Here is a 24,629-nt window from a genome sequence, read left to right on the forward strand (position 1 = left end):
CTATGATGAAACTACGAAGTAAACTGTACTTTAACTCTGGAGTCAGGAAAACTAAGACTGACTCATTTTGACAATGTTTTTCCTGTTTCTACTCTATGTACATGGATCTACAATCCCAGCAAAGAATGGAACCTCTCTAGGGAAGGCAATATCTCATCCTCCTCCATCTTTTCCCTGATGTGGAACAGCACAGGATCTACCTGTCACATTTATTACTTGAATAACTTTATTTGGTTTACAAATAAAAAATCTAGGGTACACATTAATCCTCAACACCAACCAACCCAGTGTCTAGGTAGAGAAGGAAATGTGGCTTTAATCATCTTGTCAAAAGTCATACTGAGTCAGTAGCTGGACTCTAGGTCTTCTGTACCCCACTTTGCTAGGATTCCCTAGAGAATTTATTTGATGATCCATAAGTTAAGCCAATCTTTATCAATTTAAAACATTTAGTAGATGTGATATGTAATTAAACATCGTAGGTTCAAGATAGTGTTGGGATACTGTTGATTCCCATGTTTCATGACCATGAACTTAGTATTGGTTTCTTATATTCATATCTTTATATGTATTAATGTAGAGTGAAGCTAAACATATGTTGGGATATTTTATAAACAGAAGTTTACTTTAAACAATAAGCCTGAGATATAGGCAAGAAATTCTGATTTATAAAATCTTTCTTGATAACATCAATTCAATGACTTCCTTAAAATCACATAAGAGGCAAATATCATAATATCATAAAATATGTTGACGAAAACAGTTAAAATGTTTAAAGAGCCAATAAAAACCAAATGAATCAAATTAAGAATATAAAACTCTTCAGCTTCAGATAAGGTCATAATTATGATTAATTTTAACTACAGTGCAAATTCACCAATTAGAATTATCAAATACACATCATTTTATGGAATTATTAGTACTCATATACTTAAAAGAAGAATTTTCAAATAAAGATTATTTGTAAATTCTCCAATCTAGGCACCATTCACTGTAAAATGCCACATGAGTAAGAGACCAATATATTAACTACTTAGAAATAGAACCAGTTTTTTATTTTCAAGTTCTATTCTTCCCTTTGGTAAAATTTAGATGTTTAGGTTCCTTTTTTATTATTTGTGCTTATTTGCTGGAAGACAAGTGGACTGAATGATGTTGTTAGAACAGCCCTTCCTTACTCAACCTTTAAGAAAATATGGATGTTCCCTCAATGTCAGGATAGTCAAGAGATCAAACAGGAATTACAAACTGTTATTTGCTATGCCTGGCATTGACAATCATTTATTTTCAGATGAAAATATGAGCTGAACCTTTTTTTTTAGTGAAAACTTCATGTTACAGGGCTCTTACTATTGAAAATCTGCTGGATTCCTCTAAGTGCTGGGGAATTATAATCATAGGAGTTAAACAGGGCAGAATCATATTTTGCTTAATGATGTAATAAATAAATTTCAAGACACACAGTATTTCACTTCACGTTTTTAAACATTATACTTCTAACTTTTACTTTCCAAACTATTGTTAAACATCTACATGCCAGACTCATAGTCCTTCTTTCAGAAAGTAAAAGTATTTTTGAAAATAATTAATCACAACAGAAAAAGGGAGGGAAAACATCACTTCTTGTTAAGTTTTTCAAAGGCACACTTTTTTTTTCTTATTATGAAGTTAAGATATATTTTTGAGAAAACGTAATTAGTAAATATTGTATATATTTGGGGGAAAATGTATATTCTAAACTTAGTCAATAAAAGAAATTGGAATTTTTTTAGAAAAGAGATAATTCAAATATAGATTAAATCAAATATTCCATATCTAACTATTTTGGTCACCACAAATGGCAATCTTTTGTTCCACATGGATCCTAATCTGTACTTAAAGAACTCTAGGTCATTTTACATGAAAAATCTTAACATCGAAACAATGAAAGTAATGGTTATGCTTACTTTGGGATAGGCCTAAGGCCAAAGTGATACATTAATACTAGAAAGGAACTGCTCTTCTTAATAAGGAAGAAGGCAAAATCAAAACTGTCATTATCATCACACTATATTATCAGATAATCATTTTTGTCTCTATAATAGATACATTATAAAATTCTATGATCCATAAATAGCAGGGTCTTAAATATGTCTTGGGATGGCAAAAGTAACCCTTACGTCGTGCTGACTTACCCCTCAGCATATTAACAGTGCCCCAAAGACACATGTTTGGTCAATTTTGTTCTTACATTAAGGATATTTAGAGCTTTTTTTACCCTTTAATCACTATCCCACTGGAAAACTTTCCCTTGAAGACTACACATTCTCCAGTATAAAATTATAGATGGGTTTCTATTGAAACCACTCTACCACTGCTTACCCAAACCATCTCTACACATCCTTCTCTCCCTTCCTACCCCTTGTGTTGGAATTCAGTATACTACTCTTTTAGGGAGCAGACAGTGTTTTCTGGCCAGAGACATATTCAAGGAAGTTGGAAAGTGTAATAATGTGAGGGTGAGAATAAATGAAGTCATTTGCATCAGTTCTACTTAGTTTGTGTTCCACCACACTTACTCCAGCTAAATCTCTTAAATACTGGTAGACGATATTCCTGATTGTCACTTTCCCTCATACACCTCTCTACACAGGAACTTGGAAAATGATACTCAGAGAATAAGAAAACTAACTTACCTCTTTCTAAGAAACTAGGAAAAACAAGCCATTATCCTAAGGAGTCAAATCTCACACTTTTCTGAAGAATTAACATACAATAGGAAAAAATAATTCTCTCTAGTCCCTGTGTATATGTTTTTAGTATGTATCTGTGTTTAGTTGTGAGCATTTTTTACCTTGGGTCTCACTTTATATGACCAATGATATTGGTTTCATTCCTCCAATATAAGGCATTATCTTTCATGAATGTAGAGTGCCAGTGACTGAATATTTTGTTCTAAGATATAAAAGAATGTTCCCAAAATGGCATGATTATTGCTCCTTCCAAAGAGGCAAATATGCTTATGTTAGGGTTGTTTTACGATTTTAATGGTAGAAGGAGAGGAAACTGCAACTAAGTGACAAAACATTTAATTAACATTTCTTGAAAATAACTAAGTTGGGTTGAGCAATTTGATTAACATATTTTAGCACAAAACTGTGATTTCAACATCAGGAAATGAAAGGTCCTCCAAATGGAGCCCATAGAAAGGTGTTACATTCACTGTCTTAGTTGTGTGACTAGGAAGTCCCTTCATTTAATAAACACGAAAGGAGCAAAAGCTCACACTGATTCTCTTCCTATATGAATTTGCAGTGCATGATATATTTAAATAATATTCTTCAAGAGAAAGTTTCCCAGCAGGTCTGGATGAAATAAAAGAGAGACAAAAACACCAAGTACAGAGGAGCAACACGATGAAGAAAGTGGATTCCAGATCTCTTTTCAGAATGAATATACCACCTATAACACTTATTTCCTTCCTTCCTTCCTTCCTTCCTTGCTTCCTTCCTTTCTTTTGGTGTATAAAATGTATTTCCTTTTCTTTCATTCTCAAGAGTTTTAGGGGTAAATATCAACCGATTCTCCAAGGGAATTGTATTCTAAATACAAAGAACTTTTGGTAAAGTGCTAAATAGAGAGATGGCATTTTCTCTGATATGAAGCAGATAAAAATTGTACCCATGCTGGTAGCAGCCAAAACATAACATTCCAATTCATTTACATTCTAATCACATTAAAACATCCTTTAGGAAGTTTGCACATGAATAAGGGATTGCTTTAATTTGCAGATTACCCTTCAGAAAAATTTAATATGACGCTGAACAAAAAAATACCAACAAAGTACACTCATTGGGGCTTTATTTATTTAAGAAAAGGGCAGGGGAGAGAAAGCTTTCTGCAAGAGTTTTTCAAAGAGTATCTTATATTTCTCCTTTTAGACCCTTAGCACGTTCAAAACTCTGTTATGTTAAATGGTAACTAAATAATTCATAAAGGCATGCACTTTTACCTTTCACTGAATATAATTTCTATAAAAATCTATGTAAGAAAATTAGCAGCTAACTCATTTTTTAAAAAAAGTTAGGGTTGCCAGACTTGCCTGACCATGCTTTATGACTCAGCATAAGAGCAGCTGTGCATGTTTTTATTTTACTGCCAATGGATGGGCAAGGAATGTAGCTGAGTAACATGCAGGCCAGTCAAAATTCATTTAGAAACTAATTATATTTATATATGTACAACTTGCTTAGGTAACCTGGATAAAAGTGGTGGCACGAGCCTCTGGCTGGTTAAAAAACACCAGAGCTGCATTCTTGATGGCTCCAGCTTGATTTTACCCCTGTGAGAAGTAAGAACGGTAAGCAGTGAAGGTCACCATATTGCACTAGTAAATTTCACTTTGAAAAATAATCATTGCGGCTTCAACATTATTAAAACTCTATAAGAAAAATCAATCATTCAAAATCACAAAGTATGAAAGGAATTACATTATATATAGTCAAAATAACATGAGTTAAAACATATAATTAAGATATGAATTTAAAATAATATACTCTAGAGAATCTACAGAAAGCTGTCAAAGAATCACACAAATTTGGCAAAGATAAAATAGAAGAGGATTTAGTTCAAACACCTAAACAACCTCTGGGTCCACTTGGTTAGTCTGCCCTATAAAAAGGAATTCATTAGGCATTCCAAAAATTAAAAGGTGCTCCGTTTTTTTCCTTTAATTTTTCAAATCATTTAGAAAAGAATGTCAATTAGCCTTATTCCATTTATTAATACTCCACATGTGATATTTAACAGCACAATCCAAACCTACCAGTTAAGAAAATGACCAGACAAAACTAACTTGAAGGCAGAGCACTAAAAAGATATCTGAGGTGGGAATATTTGCAATTCTTGAATAATTATGTCAGTTCTCTTTTGTTTTCTAGTGTAGAGTTACAAGGTAAAATACCAAAAAATTAAAACATGCACATAGTCCCTTCCTAGACTATTGTTCTAATCCTTTATTTGTCTATGAGCTTATATTTAGGAAGTCTGATATAAAGCCATAATTAAAAATTTCACCAAATAATAAATTTTAGCACACAAGTAACAATCACTATGATGGGAAAGTATTGAAAGGACTCTACAGCTAAAGCAATAAAATAATTCTGTCTACTTTCAACTGGCAGATCAGTTCTCTGCCTCCAATTCCAAAGTGCTGACTTCACATATATTACTTTGGAGTACCTAACTCAAACAGAAAACAGATATAAAAGCTCAATGGTAACAAAAGAAACTGGGAAGAGTTTGGATTTTTCCTTCTATAAGCCCCACCTTAACTAGATAATTCTCTAATGTCAAACACAATGGTTTGAGATGAGGCAAAATACTTGCTCCTTTGGAGAAGTCTGAGGCTTTAAAATTTCTGAAAATTAGGAAGACTGGGTGATGAGTTAACCATACCTCAAAAGATCCTCAGCCGGAAGTTTAAATTGACTGATGGCTTCAACATTTGATTCTCCATAATTCATTCTTAGTTAATACATTTTTTACTAGCTAAAAATAAAAATTGACTTCTGTACTGTAAGGGAGATATTTGCTATTAGGTATAATGTCAAAATAATGAGAGGGGAATATATATTAAAATTTAATGACCAAATTCTATCTTCCAAATGCTGACTTTAGTTTCTAGTAATATACAATGCCAGAAGTTAGTCCCCACCCTTTCAGCATAGCCCAATCAAATATGCTTATTATCCAACATTTTATTAACTAGATCTTAAGATATTAGTCAGTTTTAAAATAATGATCTTATTAGTGAACAATTGAGTTCAACTAATTACAGCAATTATTTGTCCCAGGCTATAAGGTTTTAAAATTTTCCCCTTTAATCTCATCTGTTATTTTGTGAAACTAGTAGCTATGGCCTTGTTACCTATATGCTAATTTTAGTACCTATATTTAAACTTTCTCTGAATTTCACATTTAACATCTACTTCTATGTAATCCCTGAATTAGCAATACTACCTATCTTACAAACAAGAACAAATGGAAATAGCGTCTTCTTCAGTAATCTTATAGAATAAATATAGTAATACTGATTGAAATATCTAAGGTTCCTTTCTTAGAAATATATTTTTGCCCATAATTTTATTAACTGATCCCTAATTTTTGTGACTTTGTTGCACTACTTAAACTGTACCCTTCAGCATCTCAAACTCCCCCAAATCATCTTTCTTAGGATGAGAATAATAATAGAGGTATTTTTGTTCCCTGTCAATCACTTCAAATGACAAAAAAAGAATGAATCTTTGTTTTTCGTTGTTATTTTTTTATGCAAGCTTTAATTGTTGGGAATTCTGTCTTCATTTTTGTGTAGTTAAACATCAAGGTTTTAATTCCTTCTCTTTATTCCCAACTCTGTGCTTATTAACCTATAAACAAACCAGGAACATATCCTGGTATTTATACTCTTCTAGTAAATCAAAGAATTCTTTAAACTACCAAGACTCTTAACTGTAGTTGGTAAATTTAGAATTTTACATTCTATAATGTATCAAGGCTTTTTGTTTGTTTAGAGAGCATGTACTGGGTTCAGTAGGGTTAAAAACATTTTCAACCTGATTTTTCATCACTACCTTCACTTCCTTTAAAAAATTATTTACTTCAGGAAACATGAAACTATATGTAAATATCAAGTCAATATCCCAATCATACTTCCATTAATAAATATGCCTGTGAAAACTAAATAAGATCACAGTTTATAAATTATTCCATAAGAGCCAAGAATGTAGCAAAATGAGAATTGGAACTGCCCTCTGACCAAGTATTGTTCTAGTACATACAAAAAAACTACCATTGTGGGAGAATTATAAGGAAGAAAGTGTATAAACTGAGGCAGTGTTCACAAATCAAAAATTATTTAAAATCCACAAAAATTCATATTAATCTGAATATTTATATTATCAATAATTCAAAATGGTGAATATTTGAAAAAATGAGTCAACATATCATTTGTCTAGTTATATATTAAGGTACTGTCAATTTATCTATCACCAATTTTGCCATAGAAATTGTGTCAATAGATATTTCCTATTTTCTTACAGAAAGAAAATATAATTTTTAAAAGTCTGATAGTTTAAAGCATACACAACACCAAAGTATCTTCTGACGTAGAAATTCCTACCTCTTTGCTTTCCTCCATATCTGACTCGCTGCTGAATTCTTCAGTATTTAAATTTTCAAAGTCAGATTCTCCGACAGCAATTGGTACAGTCACAGTGAGGCTGGGGTTATTTATAAAGGACATGTAATCACTTTCATCCACAACATATTTTTCTACACTGCTGCCTATGCCACTGGTAGTTCCATTTCCATCTTTGAGATAATTGAGGTCTTTGCCTATTTCTATGGTGGTATGGTTGGAAATACAGCTGTCTTTTTTGTTATTTAGATCTTCAAGAGGTTTAATTTCATCTAAAGCTTTCTGCTTTCTAACAAAGGCTTTCTGAATAAATTCACGTATTTTTCTTTTAACATAATCAATTCCTTTCTGCATCCTTCCCACAGCAATCTGGAGATTATTCATTTCATTATCATCATCAGTGGCGGCAAGATTGTCAGAACTGAATGAACTCAAGAGTAAGGCCAGGAAGAGGTTCAGAACCTAAAACACAATAGGAAAATTGGTGATCAAAACATTCTGTTGTTTCTATTGCTCCAAACTACAAATTTTCCAAAACTGTTCTTACACCTCACTTTTTGCTGATAGGTATTCTTTCTAGTTTATGGTAAACTATCCTGGAAAAAAAAAAAGGTGAATGAAATAAATACCTGGCCAATATAAAACAATACTATTAACACTAATTTCTTTTTAGTCATTGCAAAATTACTGAAACCACTGTTGCGTAAAACTTCTATATTAAGTTCAATTCCAAATTTAAAATTTTAGCTATCTAGATATCTATACAGTGAAAAAGAAAAAAACCTTTTATTGGGATGTTAAGTATTTTCCCCATGTAACTTGGGTTTTCCAGGACACGGATAATTTATTATAGTTTTATTCCTGAAGCCAAAGATGATTCCAATATATTTAAATATGATTTTATTTTTATGTGTTTGTACCAATTTTTGCACTTTGGATAACTTGTCTATTTAAAAAATATATATACCTACTGCTAGATCAAAGTTCCCAGTTTTTGGTTCAGAAAATAATGGCCACTAGATTTATACAGTGGTTGGAAATACTATAAAGAAATGGTTAGAGACCACTAATTAGTCTATAACTTGGGTCTCCAAAAATAGGACCCACTGATATGAGTGAGTGAAAAGATTAGTGACCATAAACCCACTGTGTACACTCAAAAAGAGGTAATTTACTAAGGAACAGAGTACTCCCATAGGCACAAGACCAAGTAATATAATTTTTTTCAGAATTTGATTGATAATGTTCATGAGTCCCTGACTATTCAAGCATACAGAACAAAAAAGAAGGATATGGCCCTGAAGGGATCCAAAGACAAAAAGTAAATAGTACAGAAGAGGAATCCTAGAAAAAATTTTAAGTAAAACTCCAAAGAAAAGGATGCTGCATTCTTGCTATATTCCTATCTTTCCAATAAGCTAATGAGGCTCAGAGTTCCTTTGTCTAACCAGTACGAGTTAGTCTAACCAACTGTGGTAAGAAAGGTAAAAACCTATAAGACCCAACAAGGACTGCACATAATTCTGTGAGTCTATATTGACATCTTTCAATTGCTATACCACATCTGCTAGTATTCATACTAAGACCTGCTCCTTCACATCAGAGATTTACCAATAAAGTTATATTTTATTGTGATTTGCCTTGAATTTACTTTTTAGATGAAAAAACAGATGCAAGAGAAAAAAATTAAATGCTACATTTGGGTTTTATCCATTATAAAACAATTTTGGTACCATAATTTTTTTCTAGATTTGATTTCCTAAGGTTTATTAATGAACTTTTCTATTAGGAACTTTTTCTTGACAAATATCAATCAACCTTCCCAGAGTGAGATCCAACTTATAGTTCCTCTTCAAAGCATTGGAACAGGTATCTACTTGTGTCATTTACTGTTATATCTATATGGCCTGCTCCCCTTTCTCATTAGAATTATAATGTTGGGTAAGAATCCAGTTTCTGTCAATTTTCCCAGTGCTAAGCTTACAAGATTGTTGTAAGGATTCAATTAGAAAATCCATGTGGCTCTCACAAAGCTACTGGCACATGTAAACCCTTGAGAAAGTTTAGCTGTTATTATCACTGTTATTAATACTACGATACAACCTACTCTCTGTTATACTATCTTTCAATTTATCTTTTTTCTTGGAAATGTTTGTGTGAGCAAGCTAATCTCTTTCTAGGGCTCCTTTGTTACCACAGGGGATTGATCTGCATAACAACTGGCCAAGGTGTTGGTTGTGATCAAAGGCAATTTAAGGGAATACAGTTCAACTAACTTACTCAGGGACTGAAACCTGGAAACCTGTCTCACACGTGGTCATGGGCAGACCTGATAGCTCATTGAGTGAAAATGACTCACACGTCCCCCAGTCTCTTGGAATAATAATTTCCATTTGAGGTTCAGGATTGAAATATATTGCATGTATCAATACTGTCTCCATCCTGATTCTATTTTTTTTTTTTTTTTGGCCGCACCACGGGCACGCAGGATCTTAGTTCCCAACCAGGGATCGTGCCCCCTGCAGTGGAAATGTGGAGTCCTAACTACTGCACCACCAGGGAAGTCCCTCCATCCTGATTTCTAATTGGTGAGAAGAACCCAAAACTTTCACATCCCTCCTGTGTGCTAATGCTCCACCTTCTCTTAGACACAGACGAGACTGCGGTGGCTACTTCTAGAAGCGGTAATCTTCAAAAAATCGTATTTTCCTTCTGCAGCACTTGCCTTGAACCTATAAGAGGATTTCTGGCCATAGTGTTAGCAAACCAAGAATAATAGCCTGGGGAAAAGCAGTCTGTGGCCAAACCTCTGTCTTGTCTGTGGACTAGGCAGTGGTTACTCACACTTCTCGTGGTGGGCACCATACAGAAGTTTACATGTGTTAACAGGAAGTTATGTCAGCTTGTCTTTGGGGGACATTATCCTTTCTGGTGAGGATGAGAAGGAAGGATTGTAGGAGGCACTGCATCAGTTTCAGTCAGTCTTATTTAAGCAAATGTGATATGAACACATTTCCTTAATAGTGGTAAACATGACAGATACTATTACTACCTAGTTACTCCAGAAAAAATATCCAAGATATCACAAAAGGAGGACTATTTTTTAACTTATAGTAAAAAAAAAAAAAAGGGAGATTCTTTAATTTTTAAAAAAATGTACAGAACTTAGGGCTTCCCTGGTGGCACAGTGGTTGAGAATCCACCTGCCAATGCAGGGAACATGGGTTTGAGCCCTGGTCTGGGAAGATCCCACATGCCACGGAGCAACTAAGCCCATGCACCACAACTACTAAGCCTGCGCTCTAGAGCTTGCAAGCCACAACTACTGAGCCCACGTGCCACAATTACTGAAGCCCGTGTGCCTAGAGCCCGTGCTCCGCAACAAGAGAAGCCATCACAATGAGAAGCCCGTGCACTGCAACGAAGAGTAGCCCCGGCTCGCCGCAACTAGAGAAAGCCCGTGCACAGCAACGAAGACCCAATGCACCCAAAAATAAAAAAATTTTTTTAAAATTTAAATTTATGCCAATAGATGGAAATTATTATTTTATAGGCTATATCTTTTTATGCATATACAGCCATCCAAATTAATATTAAATGTCATCCATCGGTATGGATACTTCCTGAAATTCTCTTTCAACTTGAATCCTCCATACAGTTAGAGACATGTGTCTTATTTCAGTAAACTAATAGATGACATGTGATATGTTGAGTTTCCTTCTCTTTAAGTTCACTCTGTGTTTTCCGGCTACATGAATTCTACCAAAATCTCACTTGCTCATTGTCACTTTCCTGATAAAAAGCCATCTGTAGCTCTGAATTGCCTACAGAAAAACTCCAATTTTGTTATGCAAAGTCACCCTTTTCATAAATTAAACTCTACACAGTTTGGCCCCAAACTTACTTTCTACTACTCCCACTATGAATTCCCTGTTGCTTGTGTCTGATCTGCTCACTCATTGTTGTCATAAAGGGTTCTGTTCTCTGCCTTTTACTCTTTTCTTCCAATGTATGCCAAATATATAAATGAAATCAAATCAAATCTAAAATCAAACCTATGACCTTTTCTTTGTTTCTTTTCTATTAACCTTATGACCATTTCTTTCTGTTCTATGCAATATTGCACTTTTCTGAAAGCAAGCAAGTTGTATTTGGAATTGTGGTGGCTTTAAAGTAAATCTACAGGGGAATTCCCTGGCAGTCCAGTGGTTAGGACTCCACACTTCCATTGCAGGGGGCACGAGTTTGATCCCTGGTTGGGGAACTAAAATCCTGCATGCCACGCAGCATGGTCAAAACCAAAAAATATATATATATATTTATGTATATAAATTATTTGATACTCTTCTCTTCAAAAGTGAAAGCCCAATCCCTTTTTCTTAAGTGTGAGTTCTTTTTAGTGACTAGCTTCTAATGAATACAATATGGCAGAAGTGACAGTACGTGACTTCAAGATTAGAACATAAAGAGGGCTTTCTCCTTGCCCTTTGTTTTGTGTCACCTGCTCTGGGAGAAGCCAGTTGCCATGTCATGAAATAATCAACAACCCTATGGTGAGATACATGTGGAGAAAAACTGAAGCCTTCTACCAACAGCCAACAAAGAGGAATTGGGACCTCCTGCCAATAGCCATGAGAGTGAGCCTTCTTAGAAGCTGATCCTCCTGTCTTAGTCAAGATAACTGAGTTCCCTGCCAACATCTTGACAGCAGCCTTATGACAGACCCAAAGCCAGAAGCACCCAGATAAGGTGCCCCCAAATTTCAGACCCACAGAAACTATGAAATAATTAATAAATGTTTATTGTTTTAGGCCACTGTTCATATTTCTGGATTGTACACTGTTCATGTTTGTTGTTATTTTAAGAAGAGGTCAGAATTATCTAAGCTAATACTGAGGAGGTTGAAATCTTGGGATAAATAGAAATAAATGATAATCTTTTGCTTTTTTTCCCCCTCCCTTTTCTTTTCCTCTGGGGAATTGGAAGTTGCTTTGATGTGAAAGGAAATTAAGTCTATAAATTGCATACTTTAAAATATTGGTTATGACTATTCCACTGGACTGGGGCCTAATCAAGCACCTTAGTATAATAACTTTATATTTAAAGTATAAGAGCCTGATCCCTCTTAGAGAATCTACTGTCCTTTCTTCCCCAACCACTGGGTCCACTGTTCCCTGGCTTGGGACAGTCCACCTTTCTTCTTACCGAGCTAAATCTTACATCTCAGTAAAGATATTTCAGGGCTGAACTCCTTAGCAAAGCCTTGCCTGATCATCCTTGCCACTGTAAAGCAAAGTTTCCATCTTGTGAACTTGACATATAACACTTCACTTTCACATTTTTTCACTTACTAGTTCCTATTTTTACTCCTGTTTAGGTAAATGTCATATCACAATGCCACATATATCTTCCTATCATCTTTCCCATGCCTCCAGGACTCAGCAGAGATGTGTTGGACATGGTTCATTTTACACAGAAATGATAAACAGGTGATTCTTAAGTCAGTGTTACTTGTTCATACTGTAGTTTCTAGGCAACAATTAATTACCTTATGTGCTTTTAATGGACTGAGATTATCACTATTTTTTTTAAACTCCAACTTGTAGAGAACCCAAATTTGAAACATTTTCAAGTGATACTATTATTAGTACTTATAAATAAAATGAATGACTGCTCTTCATGGCACTTCCATGCTTTAGTACAAGAACTGAAATATAAAAGCCAAAAATGGCCCTCTCCATGATCAATAAGAGGTACAGAGATGAAGAACAGCTTTGGTTCAAAAGACATTTTAAGAGTTTATGTTGCATATCAATTATAGCTCAATAAAATTGGAAAAAATAAAAATAAAAATAATGAATAAGGAAATATTTAAAAAGAGTTCATGTGGATTTCAATAGTCTGAGCTATACCTGACTCCTGCCATCATGAAAATTGAGAATTGATTTAAAAAAAAAACATTCAAAACATTCCTCAGTTGAACATACTTTTTCATGGTTACATTGTCTTTTACTGAAAATGAGAAAAATGTTTTACCACATACCACCAGGTTTCCAATGACCATGACCATCATGAAGACAGTAAGGCACATGGTTTGACCGGCGACCTCCATGCAGTCCCACATGGTCTCTATCCACTCTCCACACAGCACTCGGAACACAATCAGGAAGGAGTGGAAGAAGTCATGCATGTGCCAGCGCGGGAGTTCACAATCATTGGAAATCTTGCAGACACATTCTTTGTAGCTCTTACCAAAGAGCTGCATGCCGACCACGGCAAAAATGAAGACGATGATGGCCAACACCAAGGTGAGGTTACCCAGAGCCCCCACTGAATTGCCAATGATCTTTATCAGCATGTTCAGAGTCGGCCAAGATTTTGCCAATTTGAAAACTCTGAGCTGGAAACAAAAGCAAGAAGGCCATTATTGCTCTGCATTCTGAAGAATCTGCATATTTGTTTGTAGGAAAAGTCTACAGTGTCTCAATTTTAGGTGATGGATTATTCATGTGCCAAACTATTATCTGGCAAATGTATTAGTTTGTTACCATGGGATATTTTTCATTTTGAAATAGTTTATATTGTAAATAAAATAATTATACAGTTTTTCATCAGCATTCAAAGAATAAGAGTCACCAAATATTCCTGAATCTTACATAAGCATTTATACTATTCTTTTTGTTTTTCTGTAAGGAACTGAGATATCTAACATTAGTGGTGATTAATTAGAAAAGACTCTTTCAGAAAAGTAGAGGCTCTCATTATTTAAAAGCCCAAAGTGGATACATTTTTCAGTGTACTTGAAATATAATGCTGAAATGCACAAGTGCAAACAACACTTATATAAGGTACAAGAGAAAAACCAACTAATTTCTTTAAATCTCTGGACTGCTATATCTGTAGCTTGCTGTAATATTAGGCTGTATTTTAAAGGAGATTTATTATATTCAAGGAAGAAATACTTGGACTTGAGTAAAAAGCTGTATTTTGTCAACCTTTATGTCTTCAGTGATTTAATTAATCAACTCATTATAGTGTGGAATGGCTCTCCACTACTGTGCCTGACACATTGGTTGTATTAGAAGCCTCTAGAGTACCATTTACCATTAAATAGCAGCAGCATTTTATTTCCGATGCTTCAGTAAATGTCAGGTCAAGAGTAGTGCATTATTTAATGGCAGCTAAGTGACCCAAAGGAGCAGATATAAGAACCAAAATTTTTAATTTATTCCCAGAGCATAATTAATGCAAAAGGGCCTGATATACTAAGCAAGACACTGATGATATTATGCCTTCTATCTCCCTAAACTGCATCACATTATCACAAAGATTTACTAAGCTTCTTAAAAGTAGTTGCCCATATTTACTTGTTATATAATCATTGCTAATTTTTGTTTTGTTTTGTTTTTTTCATCCTTCTAGCTTCAAATTAAGATCTACAGCTATCCATGAAGACTAGGAAAGGAAATCACAGCTCTAAGGATCTTAACACAAATTTGAAAGTGGTAAGGGAGTTTCTAAACAGACTTCACAACAAAGTCTTGAAACTAATCACTGTTAAGATAAGTTGCCTATAAGAATCTGTCTTTACTAACTATATACAACCTCTGTTGTTTCAAAATAAATCACAAAAAGTTAGAGCCAACTCAAATAAACAGCACAATAAAACATACCAAACTTCAAATGGCAATGTGTCAAGTGATATTTTGTCTCATCTGTAAAAGATCCATAAACTTTGAAATATAAAGATCAAATGAAAGACCCTTTCTTTAAAATTAAAGTATAACACAGGCAACTCTTCTCAGAGAGTGTATTTGGTGACTTCCTGACCTGGCTGAAGGAGCAGATGTATAGGAGCTCTGTCTTCTTTCCCTGTACACTCTACCCAGTCCCAGGTCTTGGCTTCTACGGGGGCAAAGTGGGCAACTCCATGATCCCTTAGCCTCTGGTAGAAAGATGAGCCCACCCAAAGCCCCAACCAAGCCTTATCATGGGTAAGCAAACCCTATATAGCTGAGAGGTACATATTGTGTTGTTTAATTTGATATGCGTTTATCTATGACCTCCATTTTCTCTCTCCCCATTAGCCTTGCAATTCAATTACTAAGGGCAGAACTATTGCCTGTTCATTTGAATAAACTTAATCTATGCATTAAAACTATGAGGAAGAAGAAATTACCACCTGCTTTGTTAGAAGTATATTCAAATAATATTAAAGCTATGGGGAATCTTGTAATTTTTTTCTAGAAAAGAGTGACTACTAATTAAATTATTTATAAAAACATTATGTTTACTCTCAGTTAATTTACCAGTCGAAATGATCGGAGAACTGACAATCCTTCCACGTTTGCCAAACCAAGTTCCATTAAACTAAGGCTCACGATTAAACCATCAAAAATATTCCAGCCTTCTTGAAAGTAATAATATGGATCCATGGCAATTATCTTTAGAAACATTTCTGCTGTGAAGATCCCAGTGAAGACCTAAGGGAGAAATGTTTATTACACAAATGAAGACTGTTGAAAACATAAATAACTATTGAGCAATTTAATTTAGTCCCAACAAATCACAATTCAATTCTGAGTTTTAAAAATTGGTTTGGGGGCTTCCCTGGTGGCACAGTGGTTGAGAGTCCGCCTGCCGATGCAGGGGACACAGGATTGTGCCCCGGTCCAGGAAAATCCCACATGCCGCGGAGCGGCTGGGCCCGTGAGCCATGGCCGCTGAGCCCGCGCGTCCGGAGCCTGTGCTCCGCAACGGGAGAGGCCACAACAGTGAGAGGCCCGCGTACCACACACACACACACAAAAATTTCGTGGGTCCAGGAAATTAGTATCCTCAAATGGTTTGTATTCAAATCAATATTTAATTGTTTACTATATTTAAGGTTTATCAAGTGATAAAGAATACAAGAATTAAGACGATAAAATTAATATTCTTCTCCCTAGCCCTCCAAAAACTCACCAAATAATTACCTAATAGTTTGGTTCCCTCCCTTGGCCCTGCAGGCAAGGCTGGTGCTAAAAAGGCTTTATATTGGCTGTAATAAACAAGGTCACCACTAGCCGTATAGATGTTAAGGATGCTTTTAAAAAAAAAAATTATTTTCCTGGCCAAAGAGAAGCAGCATTCTCTATTCTCCATTTTCTTTCTCTACAACTATTTTAAATTTTCCACGTGTCTTCAACCATTTTTCTTTATTCTCCACTCTCAGTACTTCTGCATCTCAGAGATAATGGAAGTCAGTCAACCTGAACTTACTCAGTTTCCTTATATCTACCAAACTACTTACATCCACACCATACTTTGCTTTTTCTTTTCCTGTTAAAAATTAAAGACGTCACTGCTTTGCTCTAATTTCTGCAGCTGCAATTATGTATCTTCTTTGGACTTCTTGAAGAATTCACTTTCTCAATTAACCTGTAGTTTCAACCTCTTCCTGCTACTGACTGCTTCCTTTTGGGATTTTACAAGTATCAACAGATACTCAGTCCCTCTCCACCTTAAAACTACCACCAGCATCATAAAAGAAACTCTCCTTGCATTCAACTTCCCCCATTAGCTACCACCATCTGTCTTCTCTTCATAGCCCAACTTCGTTAAGAGTTTGTGTAACTTGTCTGTACTCACTAGTTCCATTTCTTTAACTTACCCCCTGACCTGCCAGCAGCACAAACTGCTTTAAGCAATTTCACCAACATAACCGAAACTGCCATTGATAAATTCAATTGAACTTTTAATAGTTATCTTGCTTGCCTCTTTAGGAGTTTTTCACAACATTGTCTGTTCCTTGTTCCTTAAAATAGTTTCTGTCCTGGCTTCAGTGATCCACATCTCCCTGGATACTTCTCAGTTGCTTTTCCTCCTCCAACAAATCATTCAACACTGGAATTTTTCAGAGGTCTTTCTGTCCTCAACCTTCTTAATCTAATTTTCTTTTTACAATAACTTTACATTTTGAGATCTATTTTCCCATTCAAGCATATCCCCTGAATTCCAGAACTACATCCTTATTTCCTTATTCAACACCTCCACTGGATAACTGTCTCACAGGTACCTCAAATTCAACAGGTCCAAAATTCATTTCATCACTTTCTCTGCACAACCTTGCTTCTCTTCTGATATTTGTTAACTCAGTAAATGGAATGACTCTCTACCTTGGTGGCCAGCTCAGAAACATGAGAGTCTTGCTAACTTTTCCAAATATCTCTTGAATACTTCAAGTTGAAATTCACCCATGCATGTATTACCAGTTTTTCCTCCTTTTATTGTTGAGTAGAATTCTATTGTTTGAATATTCTATAAATATTTAAATAATGTATAGCACTTTTTGTCTCTTTTCCAAGAAATCTTGGCTACCCCAATCACATGTGCTAATATTTTCATATATTTTATACTTACATATGCTATAAATGCTTGCTTTAAATAATCAGTTGTCTTTTCAAGAAATTAAGATAAGGGAAAAAAACCAGTATTTTCTATTTACCCACATTTATTCATTTCTAGTGACCACCATTCTCAAATTTCCATCTAATACATTCTTCCCGTTCAGCCTGAAGAACTTCCTTTAGCATTTCTTGCAGCATAATTCCGGTGTAACAACTTTCTTAAGGTTTTGTTTATATTAAAATTCTTTATTTCACACTAGTTTTTGATAGATAGTTTCACCATAGAATAATGTTTTAACTTCTTTTTTTCATCAGGCCACTTTCTTATGGCCTGAACTGTTTCTGACGAGATGTTAATCCCTTGTATATAATATGTATTTTTCTTCTGGCTGCTTCTAAAAGTTTCTTTTGTTTTCACAGCCTGGCTAAGATGTGTCCAATGTAGTTAATTTTATATTTATCCTTGTTGATGTTCACTGAAATTTTACTATTTAATATTAAGGTGTCTAAGTTAATATCTTTCATCAAATTTGAGAACATTTTGGCCATTATTTCTCCAAATATTTGTTTTGTTCCATTCTCTCTTTTGTCCTTCTGAGTCTCCCTTATGTAAATATTAGAGCACTTGATGGTATTCTGCAGATTAGTGTGACTTAGTTCATTTTTCCTGTAAGTTTTTCTCTGCTGTTCAAATTGGATAATTTCTACTGGTTTGCTTCAAGTTTGACACTTTCTTCTGATATCTGCAATTTTCTTTTAAACTCATCCAGTGAATTTTTCATTTTAGAATTTGTACTTTTCAGTTCTAAAATGTCTAGATAATTCTTTTATATAGTTTCCATTTTTTCTGCTCATATTCTCCATCTGTTTATTCTTGATGACCATTTTTTTCCTTCAATTTGTTAAATGTATTTATAGTAGGTCCTCTAATGTCCTTTAATGCTAATTTTAGTAATTCAGCCATCTCTGGATCTATTTCTATTGAGTATTTTTTTCTCTCAACTCAAGTTACAGTTTCCTATTTCTTCATATATCATGTAATTTTTTATGTGATGTGAATAATGTATTGTAGAGAGTTTTGATTCAATTATTTTTCTCTAAAAAGTACTGATATTTGTCCTAGCAGGAAGTTAAATTATAGGTTGGCCACTTTGAACTTATGGTAGTTAGGTTTAATACTTAAGTAGGGCACAGCTATTTTGGTTTGCTCTTTGTCCTAGTTGAATCTTCTGGTTCTCTGACATAGCCTTTACTCCTTAAGTGTAACCCCTTTGGGGTTTTAAAGGAAAGCCCAAAGTCTTTGTTCAATTTCTCCATCTTGGTCAGCTTTAAATTCCAAACTCTTGGGAAGTATTTCCTTCTATACTTTTTTTTTTTTTGGAACAATTTGTGAAGGATTGGTGTTAATTCTTTAAATATTTGGTAGGATTCACCAAAGAAATCATCTGGGCCTAGGCTTTCCTTTGTGGGAACATTTTTTGATTACTAATTCAATTTTTACTTGTTATAAGTTTTTTCATATTTTCTATTTCTTCTTGAGTCAGTTTCAGTGGTTTGTTACTTTCTAGGAATTTTTCCATTTCCTCTATGTTATCTAATTTGTTGGTACAATTATTTATAGTACTCTGTATACTCCTTTCTATTTCTGTAAGATCAATAGTGATGTCCCCTCTTCATTCCTGCTTTTAGTAATTTGAATTTTCTCTCTTTTTCTTGGTAAGTATAGCTTAAGATTTGTCATTTCTATTGCTCTTTTCAAAAAATCAACTTTTGGGTTTGTTGATTTTTTTCTGATGTTTTCTTATTCACTATTTCATTCATTTCCACTCTATTCTTTATTATTTCCTTTCCTCTGCTAGTTTAAGATTTAGTTTGCTCTTCTTTTTTCTAGTTTCCTAAGGTGAAAATATAGATTATGGATTTGAAGTATTATTTTTTTACTACAGGCATTTACAGCATAAATTTCCCTCTAGGCACTATTTTAGTTTGGTGTGTTTTCATTTTCATTCATCTCGAAGTATTTTCTAATTTTTCTTGTGATTTCTTTTTTAACCTATCGGTTATTTACAAGTCTGCTTTTAATTTCCATATATTTATAAATTTTCCAAATTCCTGTTTATTGATTTCTAATTTCATTCTATTTTTGTGAGAAAAAATACTTTGATTTCAATCTTTTTAAGTTTAATGAGGCTTGTTTTATGACCTACCTATCGCTTATGCTGGGGAATATTCCATATGTACTTGAGAAGAATGTGAATCCTGTCTATATATTTTCTACTATTTCATCATCTTCCTTAACACATAAGACAAGTCCTATTTTGAACTGTCCATTTGTTGTTTACGTCTTTCCAGCATCCACTCTCTCTTCTTCTGATAATGGTAGACCTAATTTTCTTCTTCATAATTGTATTCATTTACTCTGTTTCCAGTGATAAGACATGGTTCTGGTTTGGCCAAATAGGGCATTCTAACCCTAGAATCAGATTAACTGACTGACTTAGAAATGGTCATGTAACTCCAACCAGGCCAATGATATTCAATTCTTGGGCTTTTGTTGGAACCACTAGTTAGGAGGCACAATCCTTCTGCTTAAAGAGCTGTGTCAGGGGCTTCCCTGGTGGCGCAGTGGTTGAGAATCTGCCTGCCAATGCAGGGGACACGGGTTCAAGCCCTGATCTGGGAAGATCCCACATGCCGCGGAGCAACTGGGCCCGTGAGCCACAACTACTGTGCCTGCGCATCTGGAGCCTGTGCTCCGCAACAAGAGAGGTCGCGACAGTGAGAGGCCCGCGCACCACGATGAAGAGTGGTCCCCGCTCGCCGCCAACTAGAGAAAGCCCTCCCACAGAAACGAAGACCCAGCACAGCCAATAATAAATAAATAAATAAATAAATTTATTAAAAAAAAAAAAAAAAAAGAGCTGTGTCAGGATAAAAGTTGGTAGACTGTTGCCATCAATAGAATACCCAGCCAGAGATGAAAAAACATACTGGGAAAAAGTTGGCAAGAAGCTAACTCCCAATGACATTGACTGAGAACCTGAATCTAGCCAGATTAAAATGTGGATCTATGCCCAAATGGACTTTAGTTACTTGAAGTAATGAATTATCTTTATTTTTGCTTAAGCCCATTTGAGTTGTTTCCTAATATCCACCTCCATACGCTTCTTTGATCTCTTGCTCACTTTTTATAGATAATGTTGAAGTGATTCCTATATATGTGAAAAAATTTGGACCAGGTAATGTTATTGTTCTTCCCTAAAGTTTTGTGATTTTCGGCCAGAGCTTAAAATAGTCTCCGAAATATCTTTTAGAGTCTCTGATACAGTATTCAGAGCTTCCCCACTGTAAAATGCAGACATTCACAGTATCTACCTGAGGACTGACTTTGTGGGAACCTAGAGAGAGGGATTTTACATAAACCATTTAATATAATGCCTGGTACAAAATAAGTGGTCAGCATATATGTGTTAACTTTACCAGTTAAGATCTATCTGGATTATAATAAAAAAATAGTGGTTACTTCAGAGCCTAAAAATATTGTGTATTATACTTCAGAATATATCATTTACTATCTATATAGAACCTGTTTATATGTTCATTTATCAAGTTGGGAGGTTCATGAGAACTTAATAAGCCTCATATTGATATTAATATAGTTTTGTTGCCTGAATTTATTCATTTTGTTTCTCTGTAAAAGACCACTTTACTTTCATTTCTATCATTCTACCATGTATCCATGAATGTTAATACAAAATTTTAAGTAAAAATGTATGCAAAAATTAATCATTTTAAAATTCTTAAATTTATAGGGCAAATTCAAACAGAAATAATAACCTCTATGATGTTTCCTCTCTTAAAAATCCATCTTCAGTTATGAACAGATGATATTTCAAAATTATCTGACTTGGCATATTTTATAATTTGTTTGGCAAATGTAGACATGTCTGAAAGAATCTATTCTAAATACCTGAGAAACACATCAGGATTTTACCATAAATCAATATCCTCCATAATTCATAATAATCTTTGTAAGGAATGGGCAATTTATATTTAATTCTAAATCAAACTACACATAAAATCTTTGAATCTTTTCCACTGCTAAACTGTAGCAGTATATTTTTGTTATAAAAAAGTGATGCTGAACTTTTGCTGTCCAGGTATATACGACAATTAATTCATATTTAATTTGAGAGTGATATGTGAAATTCATTAAGGCAATCATGAACTCTTTCAATGGGTAGAGTAACCCTCAGTGAGCCTTACCAGGTTCCCGACTGACAGCACACTGCTAAACTGCTCCGTCATGGGATAGTGCTCCATGGCCATGAAGAGGGTATTTAAGACAATGCAGATGGTGATGGCCAGGTCAACAAAAGGGTCCATCACAACCAAGTTGACGAGATGTTTCACCTTTAACCATGGCTTACAGCAGTCCCAAATCAAACACATGTTAGCAAATTTATACCAGCAGGGTGGGCATTTCTGTCTGGATTCTTCAAGTTCTGGAAGAAAAAGGTTAGAATACTTATGAAAACTGCTTCCTTCCTATTAAGCAGCCTTTGGTTTAAACTGCAAGTGATTTTTAAAAAATCTAAAGTTGTTAAAAGGCATTATAGGTTAATCTGATGGTTGAGCAGGAAAGCACTTACAGTGGATTAGCTGTCATAAAAAGTGTGGGCACAGAAAGGCTAGTAAACTTTCCAAACTTATCTTGGTTAAACATGGTTTCCAAGATTCTATCTACAATATTAAATAGTCTGATAATTATCTTTAAGGCTATCAGAAATTAATGGGTAGGACTTGTGTTAAGTATACTTAAAGCTCATCTATGTTCCAGATAAAGCAAGACATATATTATCAAAGAACACCTCTCAGGAGATGTCTTTAAAACCTTTATCAGTCATGCTGAATCTCAGTTTCTTGGATTAGATATGTTCTTTGTGTATTTTAATACTTCTCTACTTCTCGCTTTGTCAGTGTCACCAGTCTTAGTTAAAAAGTTTCTAGTTAAGCCTAATTAGATATAGGCCTGTATATTAAACTCAGCAGTATTTCTTAATTTAACTAGATGGCACAAAAGAAGAGGAAATATCAAACCTAAGAAACTGAAAACTTAACTGTTTCACAAAATGGGACTTATGTACTACTGGTAAAATACAAGAGGAGCTTAGGTAGAACATACGTAGAATTCATAAATTTTAATGGTATGCATTTATTTTAATATATTAAAATGTGTAACTATCACACCAAACCTATGATATAAGATTTCATATAAAAATACATTTATTTTAAGAAAATACAATGATTTCAAAAAGAATTTCAACTAAATAATAGGAGAGAAAAGACAGAAATGCACAGATCTATAAGGTGATACTGTAAATACTGAAACTTAGTAAATAATGGCAAAGAATTTGGGAGAATTAGGAAGTGGGTAATTATCTGCTCTTTTCCTTTGGTATATTTCTCTCTTAATCAACTCTTGAGTGAGAAAAGAATTCAGAAGTTTTCTGCCAATATCATTGCTGCACTCTGTTGCCTGCTCTGCCAAATGTAAGACCATCACCAATTAGCACTAAAATAGAGGAAAAGATTCTTTGTTCATCCATAGCATGACTCTGGTTGGTCACTTCAGTATTACTACTGTGGCAACTGGAATATCCCTCCAAACCTGGTACAGTTTACTAAGAATTAAACTTTTCAAGAGAGTTTATGCAATGGACAAACATGACCATAGGTAGTGATTTTTGCTTTGCTGATAAACATTCACTACCAATATTATAAAGTTTACTACTTCCCTAAAGTAAATTAATTTCTTTATTATTTTTAACAGAATTCCATGAGAGGTAGATTCTTCAATTGTCTCTTTATATACTGAAATTCTTCAAGCACCCAGCTTATTTCCTTTTCTCTTAAATGTAATTTTGTAAACAGTAAACAATAGTTGAATTGTAAATCAGAAGAAAAATATAAATATAGTTATTATGCACTGTTTTGTAGAAGCTTTTAAGACTCCCGAATAAACCCATATTTATACTGAAGGTAAAAAGGCTTTACTACTTACAGTAAATAACAAAAGAGAATTGAAAAAGCTCTTTGCCTATGTACAGTCAGAATAAGTATTTTTTAAAATGTTACTTGTAATTTAGCAGATAAAGAGAAGCAAATAGAAACTGTGTGGAAAAAGTAAATCAGAGAAAAGTTCAAAATGCAGCCAGTGTTGCTCATCTTGACACCAGGAAAAAGTGGAGCGGAGTTGTTAAATTCTAAAATAAAATCATTCAATTATTCATGCTAAAAAATAAAAAAGAATATCACACTTTGAAACAAAACAAAGCACTCAAGGAGAACTACAGCCACGTCTCCATTTTTCCTGGGTGGGTTATCCACACTGAAAATCATTTACAGCCCAGTTTAGATCTTTTGCTGGCTCCCCTCAATTCCTCAGTGCTTGTACCTCACCCTCCCACCACCTTCCCAAGGATTTGACCTGGAAACATTTCCATATGGTTTTTGCATTTAAAAAACTTGAAAAGCAAACAATTCATTTTTCCTTATCTCCTACAGTGTCATTAAGTAGGAGGCCATTCATTCATTGCCTGGACAATGGAGACTTAGCTGTAGTTCAAAAGAAGGAAAACAAAAGTTGCCAGCCTGGATCAACAAGCCTGGTTCCAAAAAGGAAAGGTGAACTAAACCATGATTAGACATAGAAGGAAGCATCTCCAAATAAACAGATTATGTCAACCTAAGACACCTTTCCACTGTTATTAGGAACAAAAAAGGATTATATTAAAGACAGCTCTAGTTGCATGTATATGCTATGTACTGCTAACAACAAGCCTTGATTAATGTCAGATTCAAAATGTTTAGATATAATCGAATAAAAAAAAGTAGGCTTTGCATTCTACACAACCAATGAAAAACAGAATGAAAACTCAGCCATTTTTCCCCACATAAATATAAAGTTAAAAGCTCTGCAGATATTAAAACCAAACACTCAGTCTCCTGCTTCCTAAGTTACACTTATCTCTAGGACATCCTTTTCATTCTAAGCAAGTCCA

General features: G+C 34.4%; 1 protein-coding gene across 3 annotated transcripts in view; it reads right to left on the minus strand.

Annotated features, from left to right (window-relative positions):
- SCN2A (sodium voltage-gated channel alpha subunit 2) overlaps positions 1 to 24,629 on the minus strand; it is a 149,544-nt gene that overhangs the window by 33,309 nt on the left and 91,606 nt on the right. For all 3 annotated transcript variants that reach the window (XM_029224987.1, XM_029224989.1, XM_029224988.1), the window contains exons 14-17: positions 21,832 to 22,070; positions 15,487 to 15,660; positions 13,221 to 13,577; positions 7,160 to 7,639 (exon numbers count right to left, since the gene is read on the minus strand). In XM_029224987.1, coding sequence (XP_029080820.1) covers positions 7,160 to 7,639; positions 13,221 to 13,577; positions 15,487 to 15,660; positions 21,832 to 22,070 — 1,250 coding nt within the window. The remainder of the gene's footprint in view (positions 1 to 7,159; positions 7,640 to 13,220; positions 13,578 to 15,486; positions 15,661 to 21,831; positions 22,071 to 24,629) is intronic.

Source organism: Monodon monoceros, unplaced genomic scaffold (assembly GCF_005190385.1).
Source record: "Monodon monoceros isolate NGI ecotype Baffin Bay Population unplaced genomic scaffold, NGI_Narwhal_1 Super_Scaffold_16, whole genome shotgun sequence".
Lineage (NCBI taxonomy): Eukaryota > Metazoa > Chordata > Mammalia > Artiodactyla > Monodontidae > Monodon > Monodon monoceros.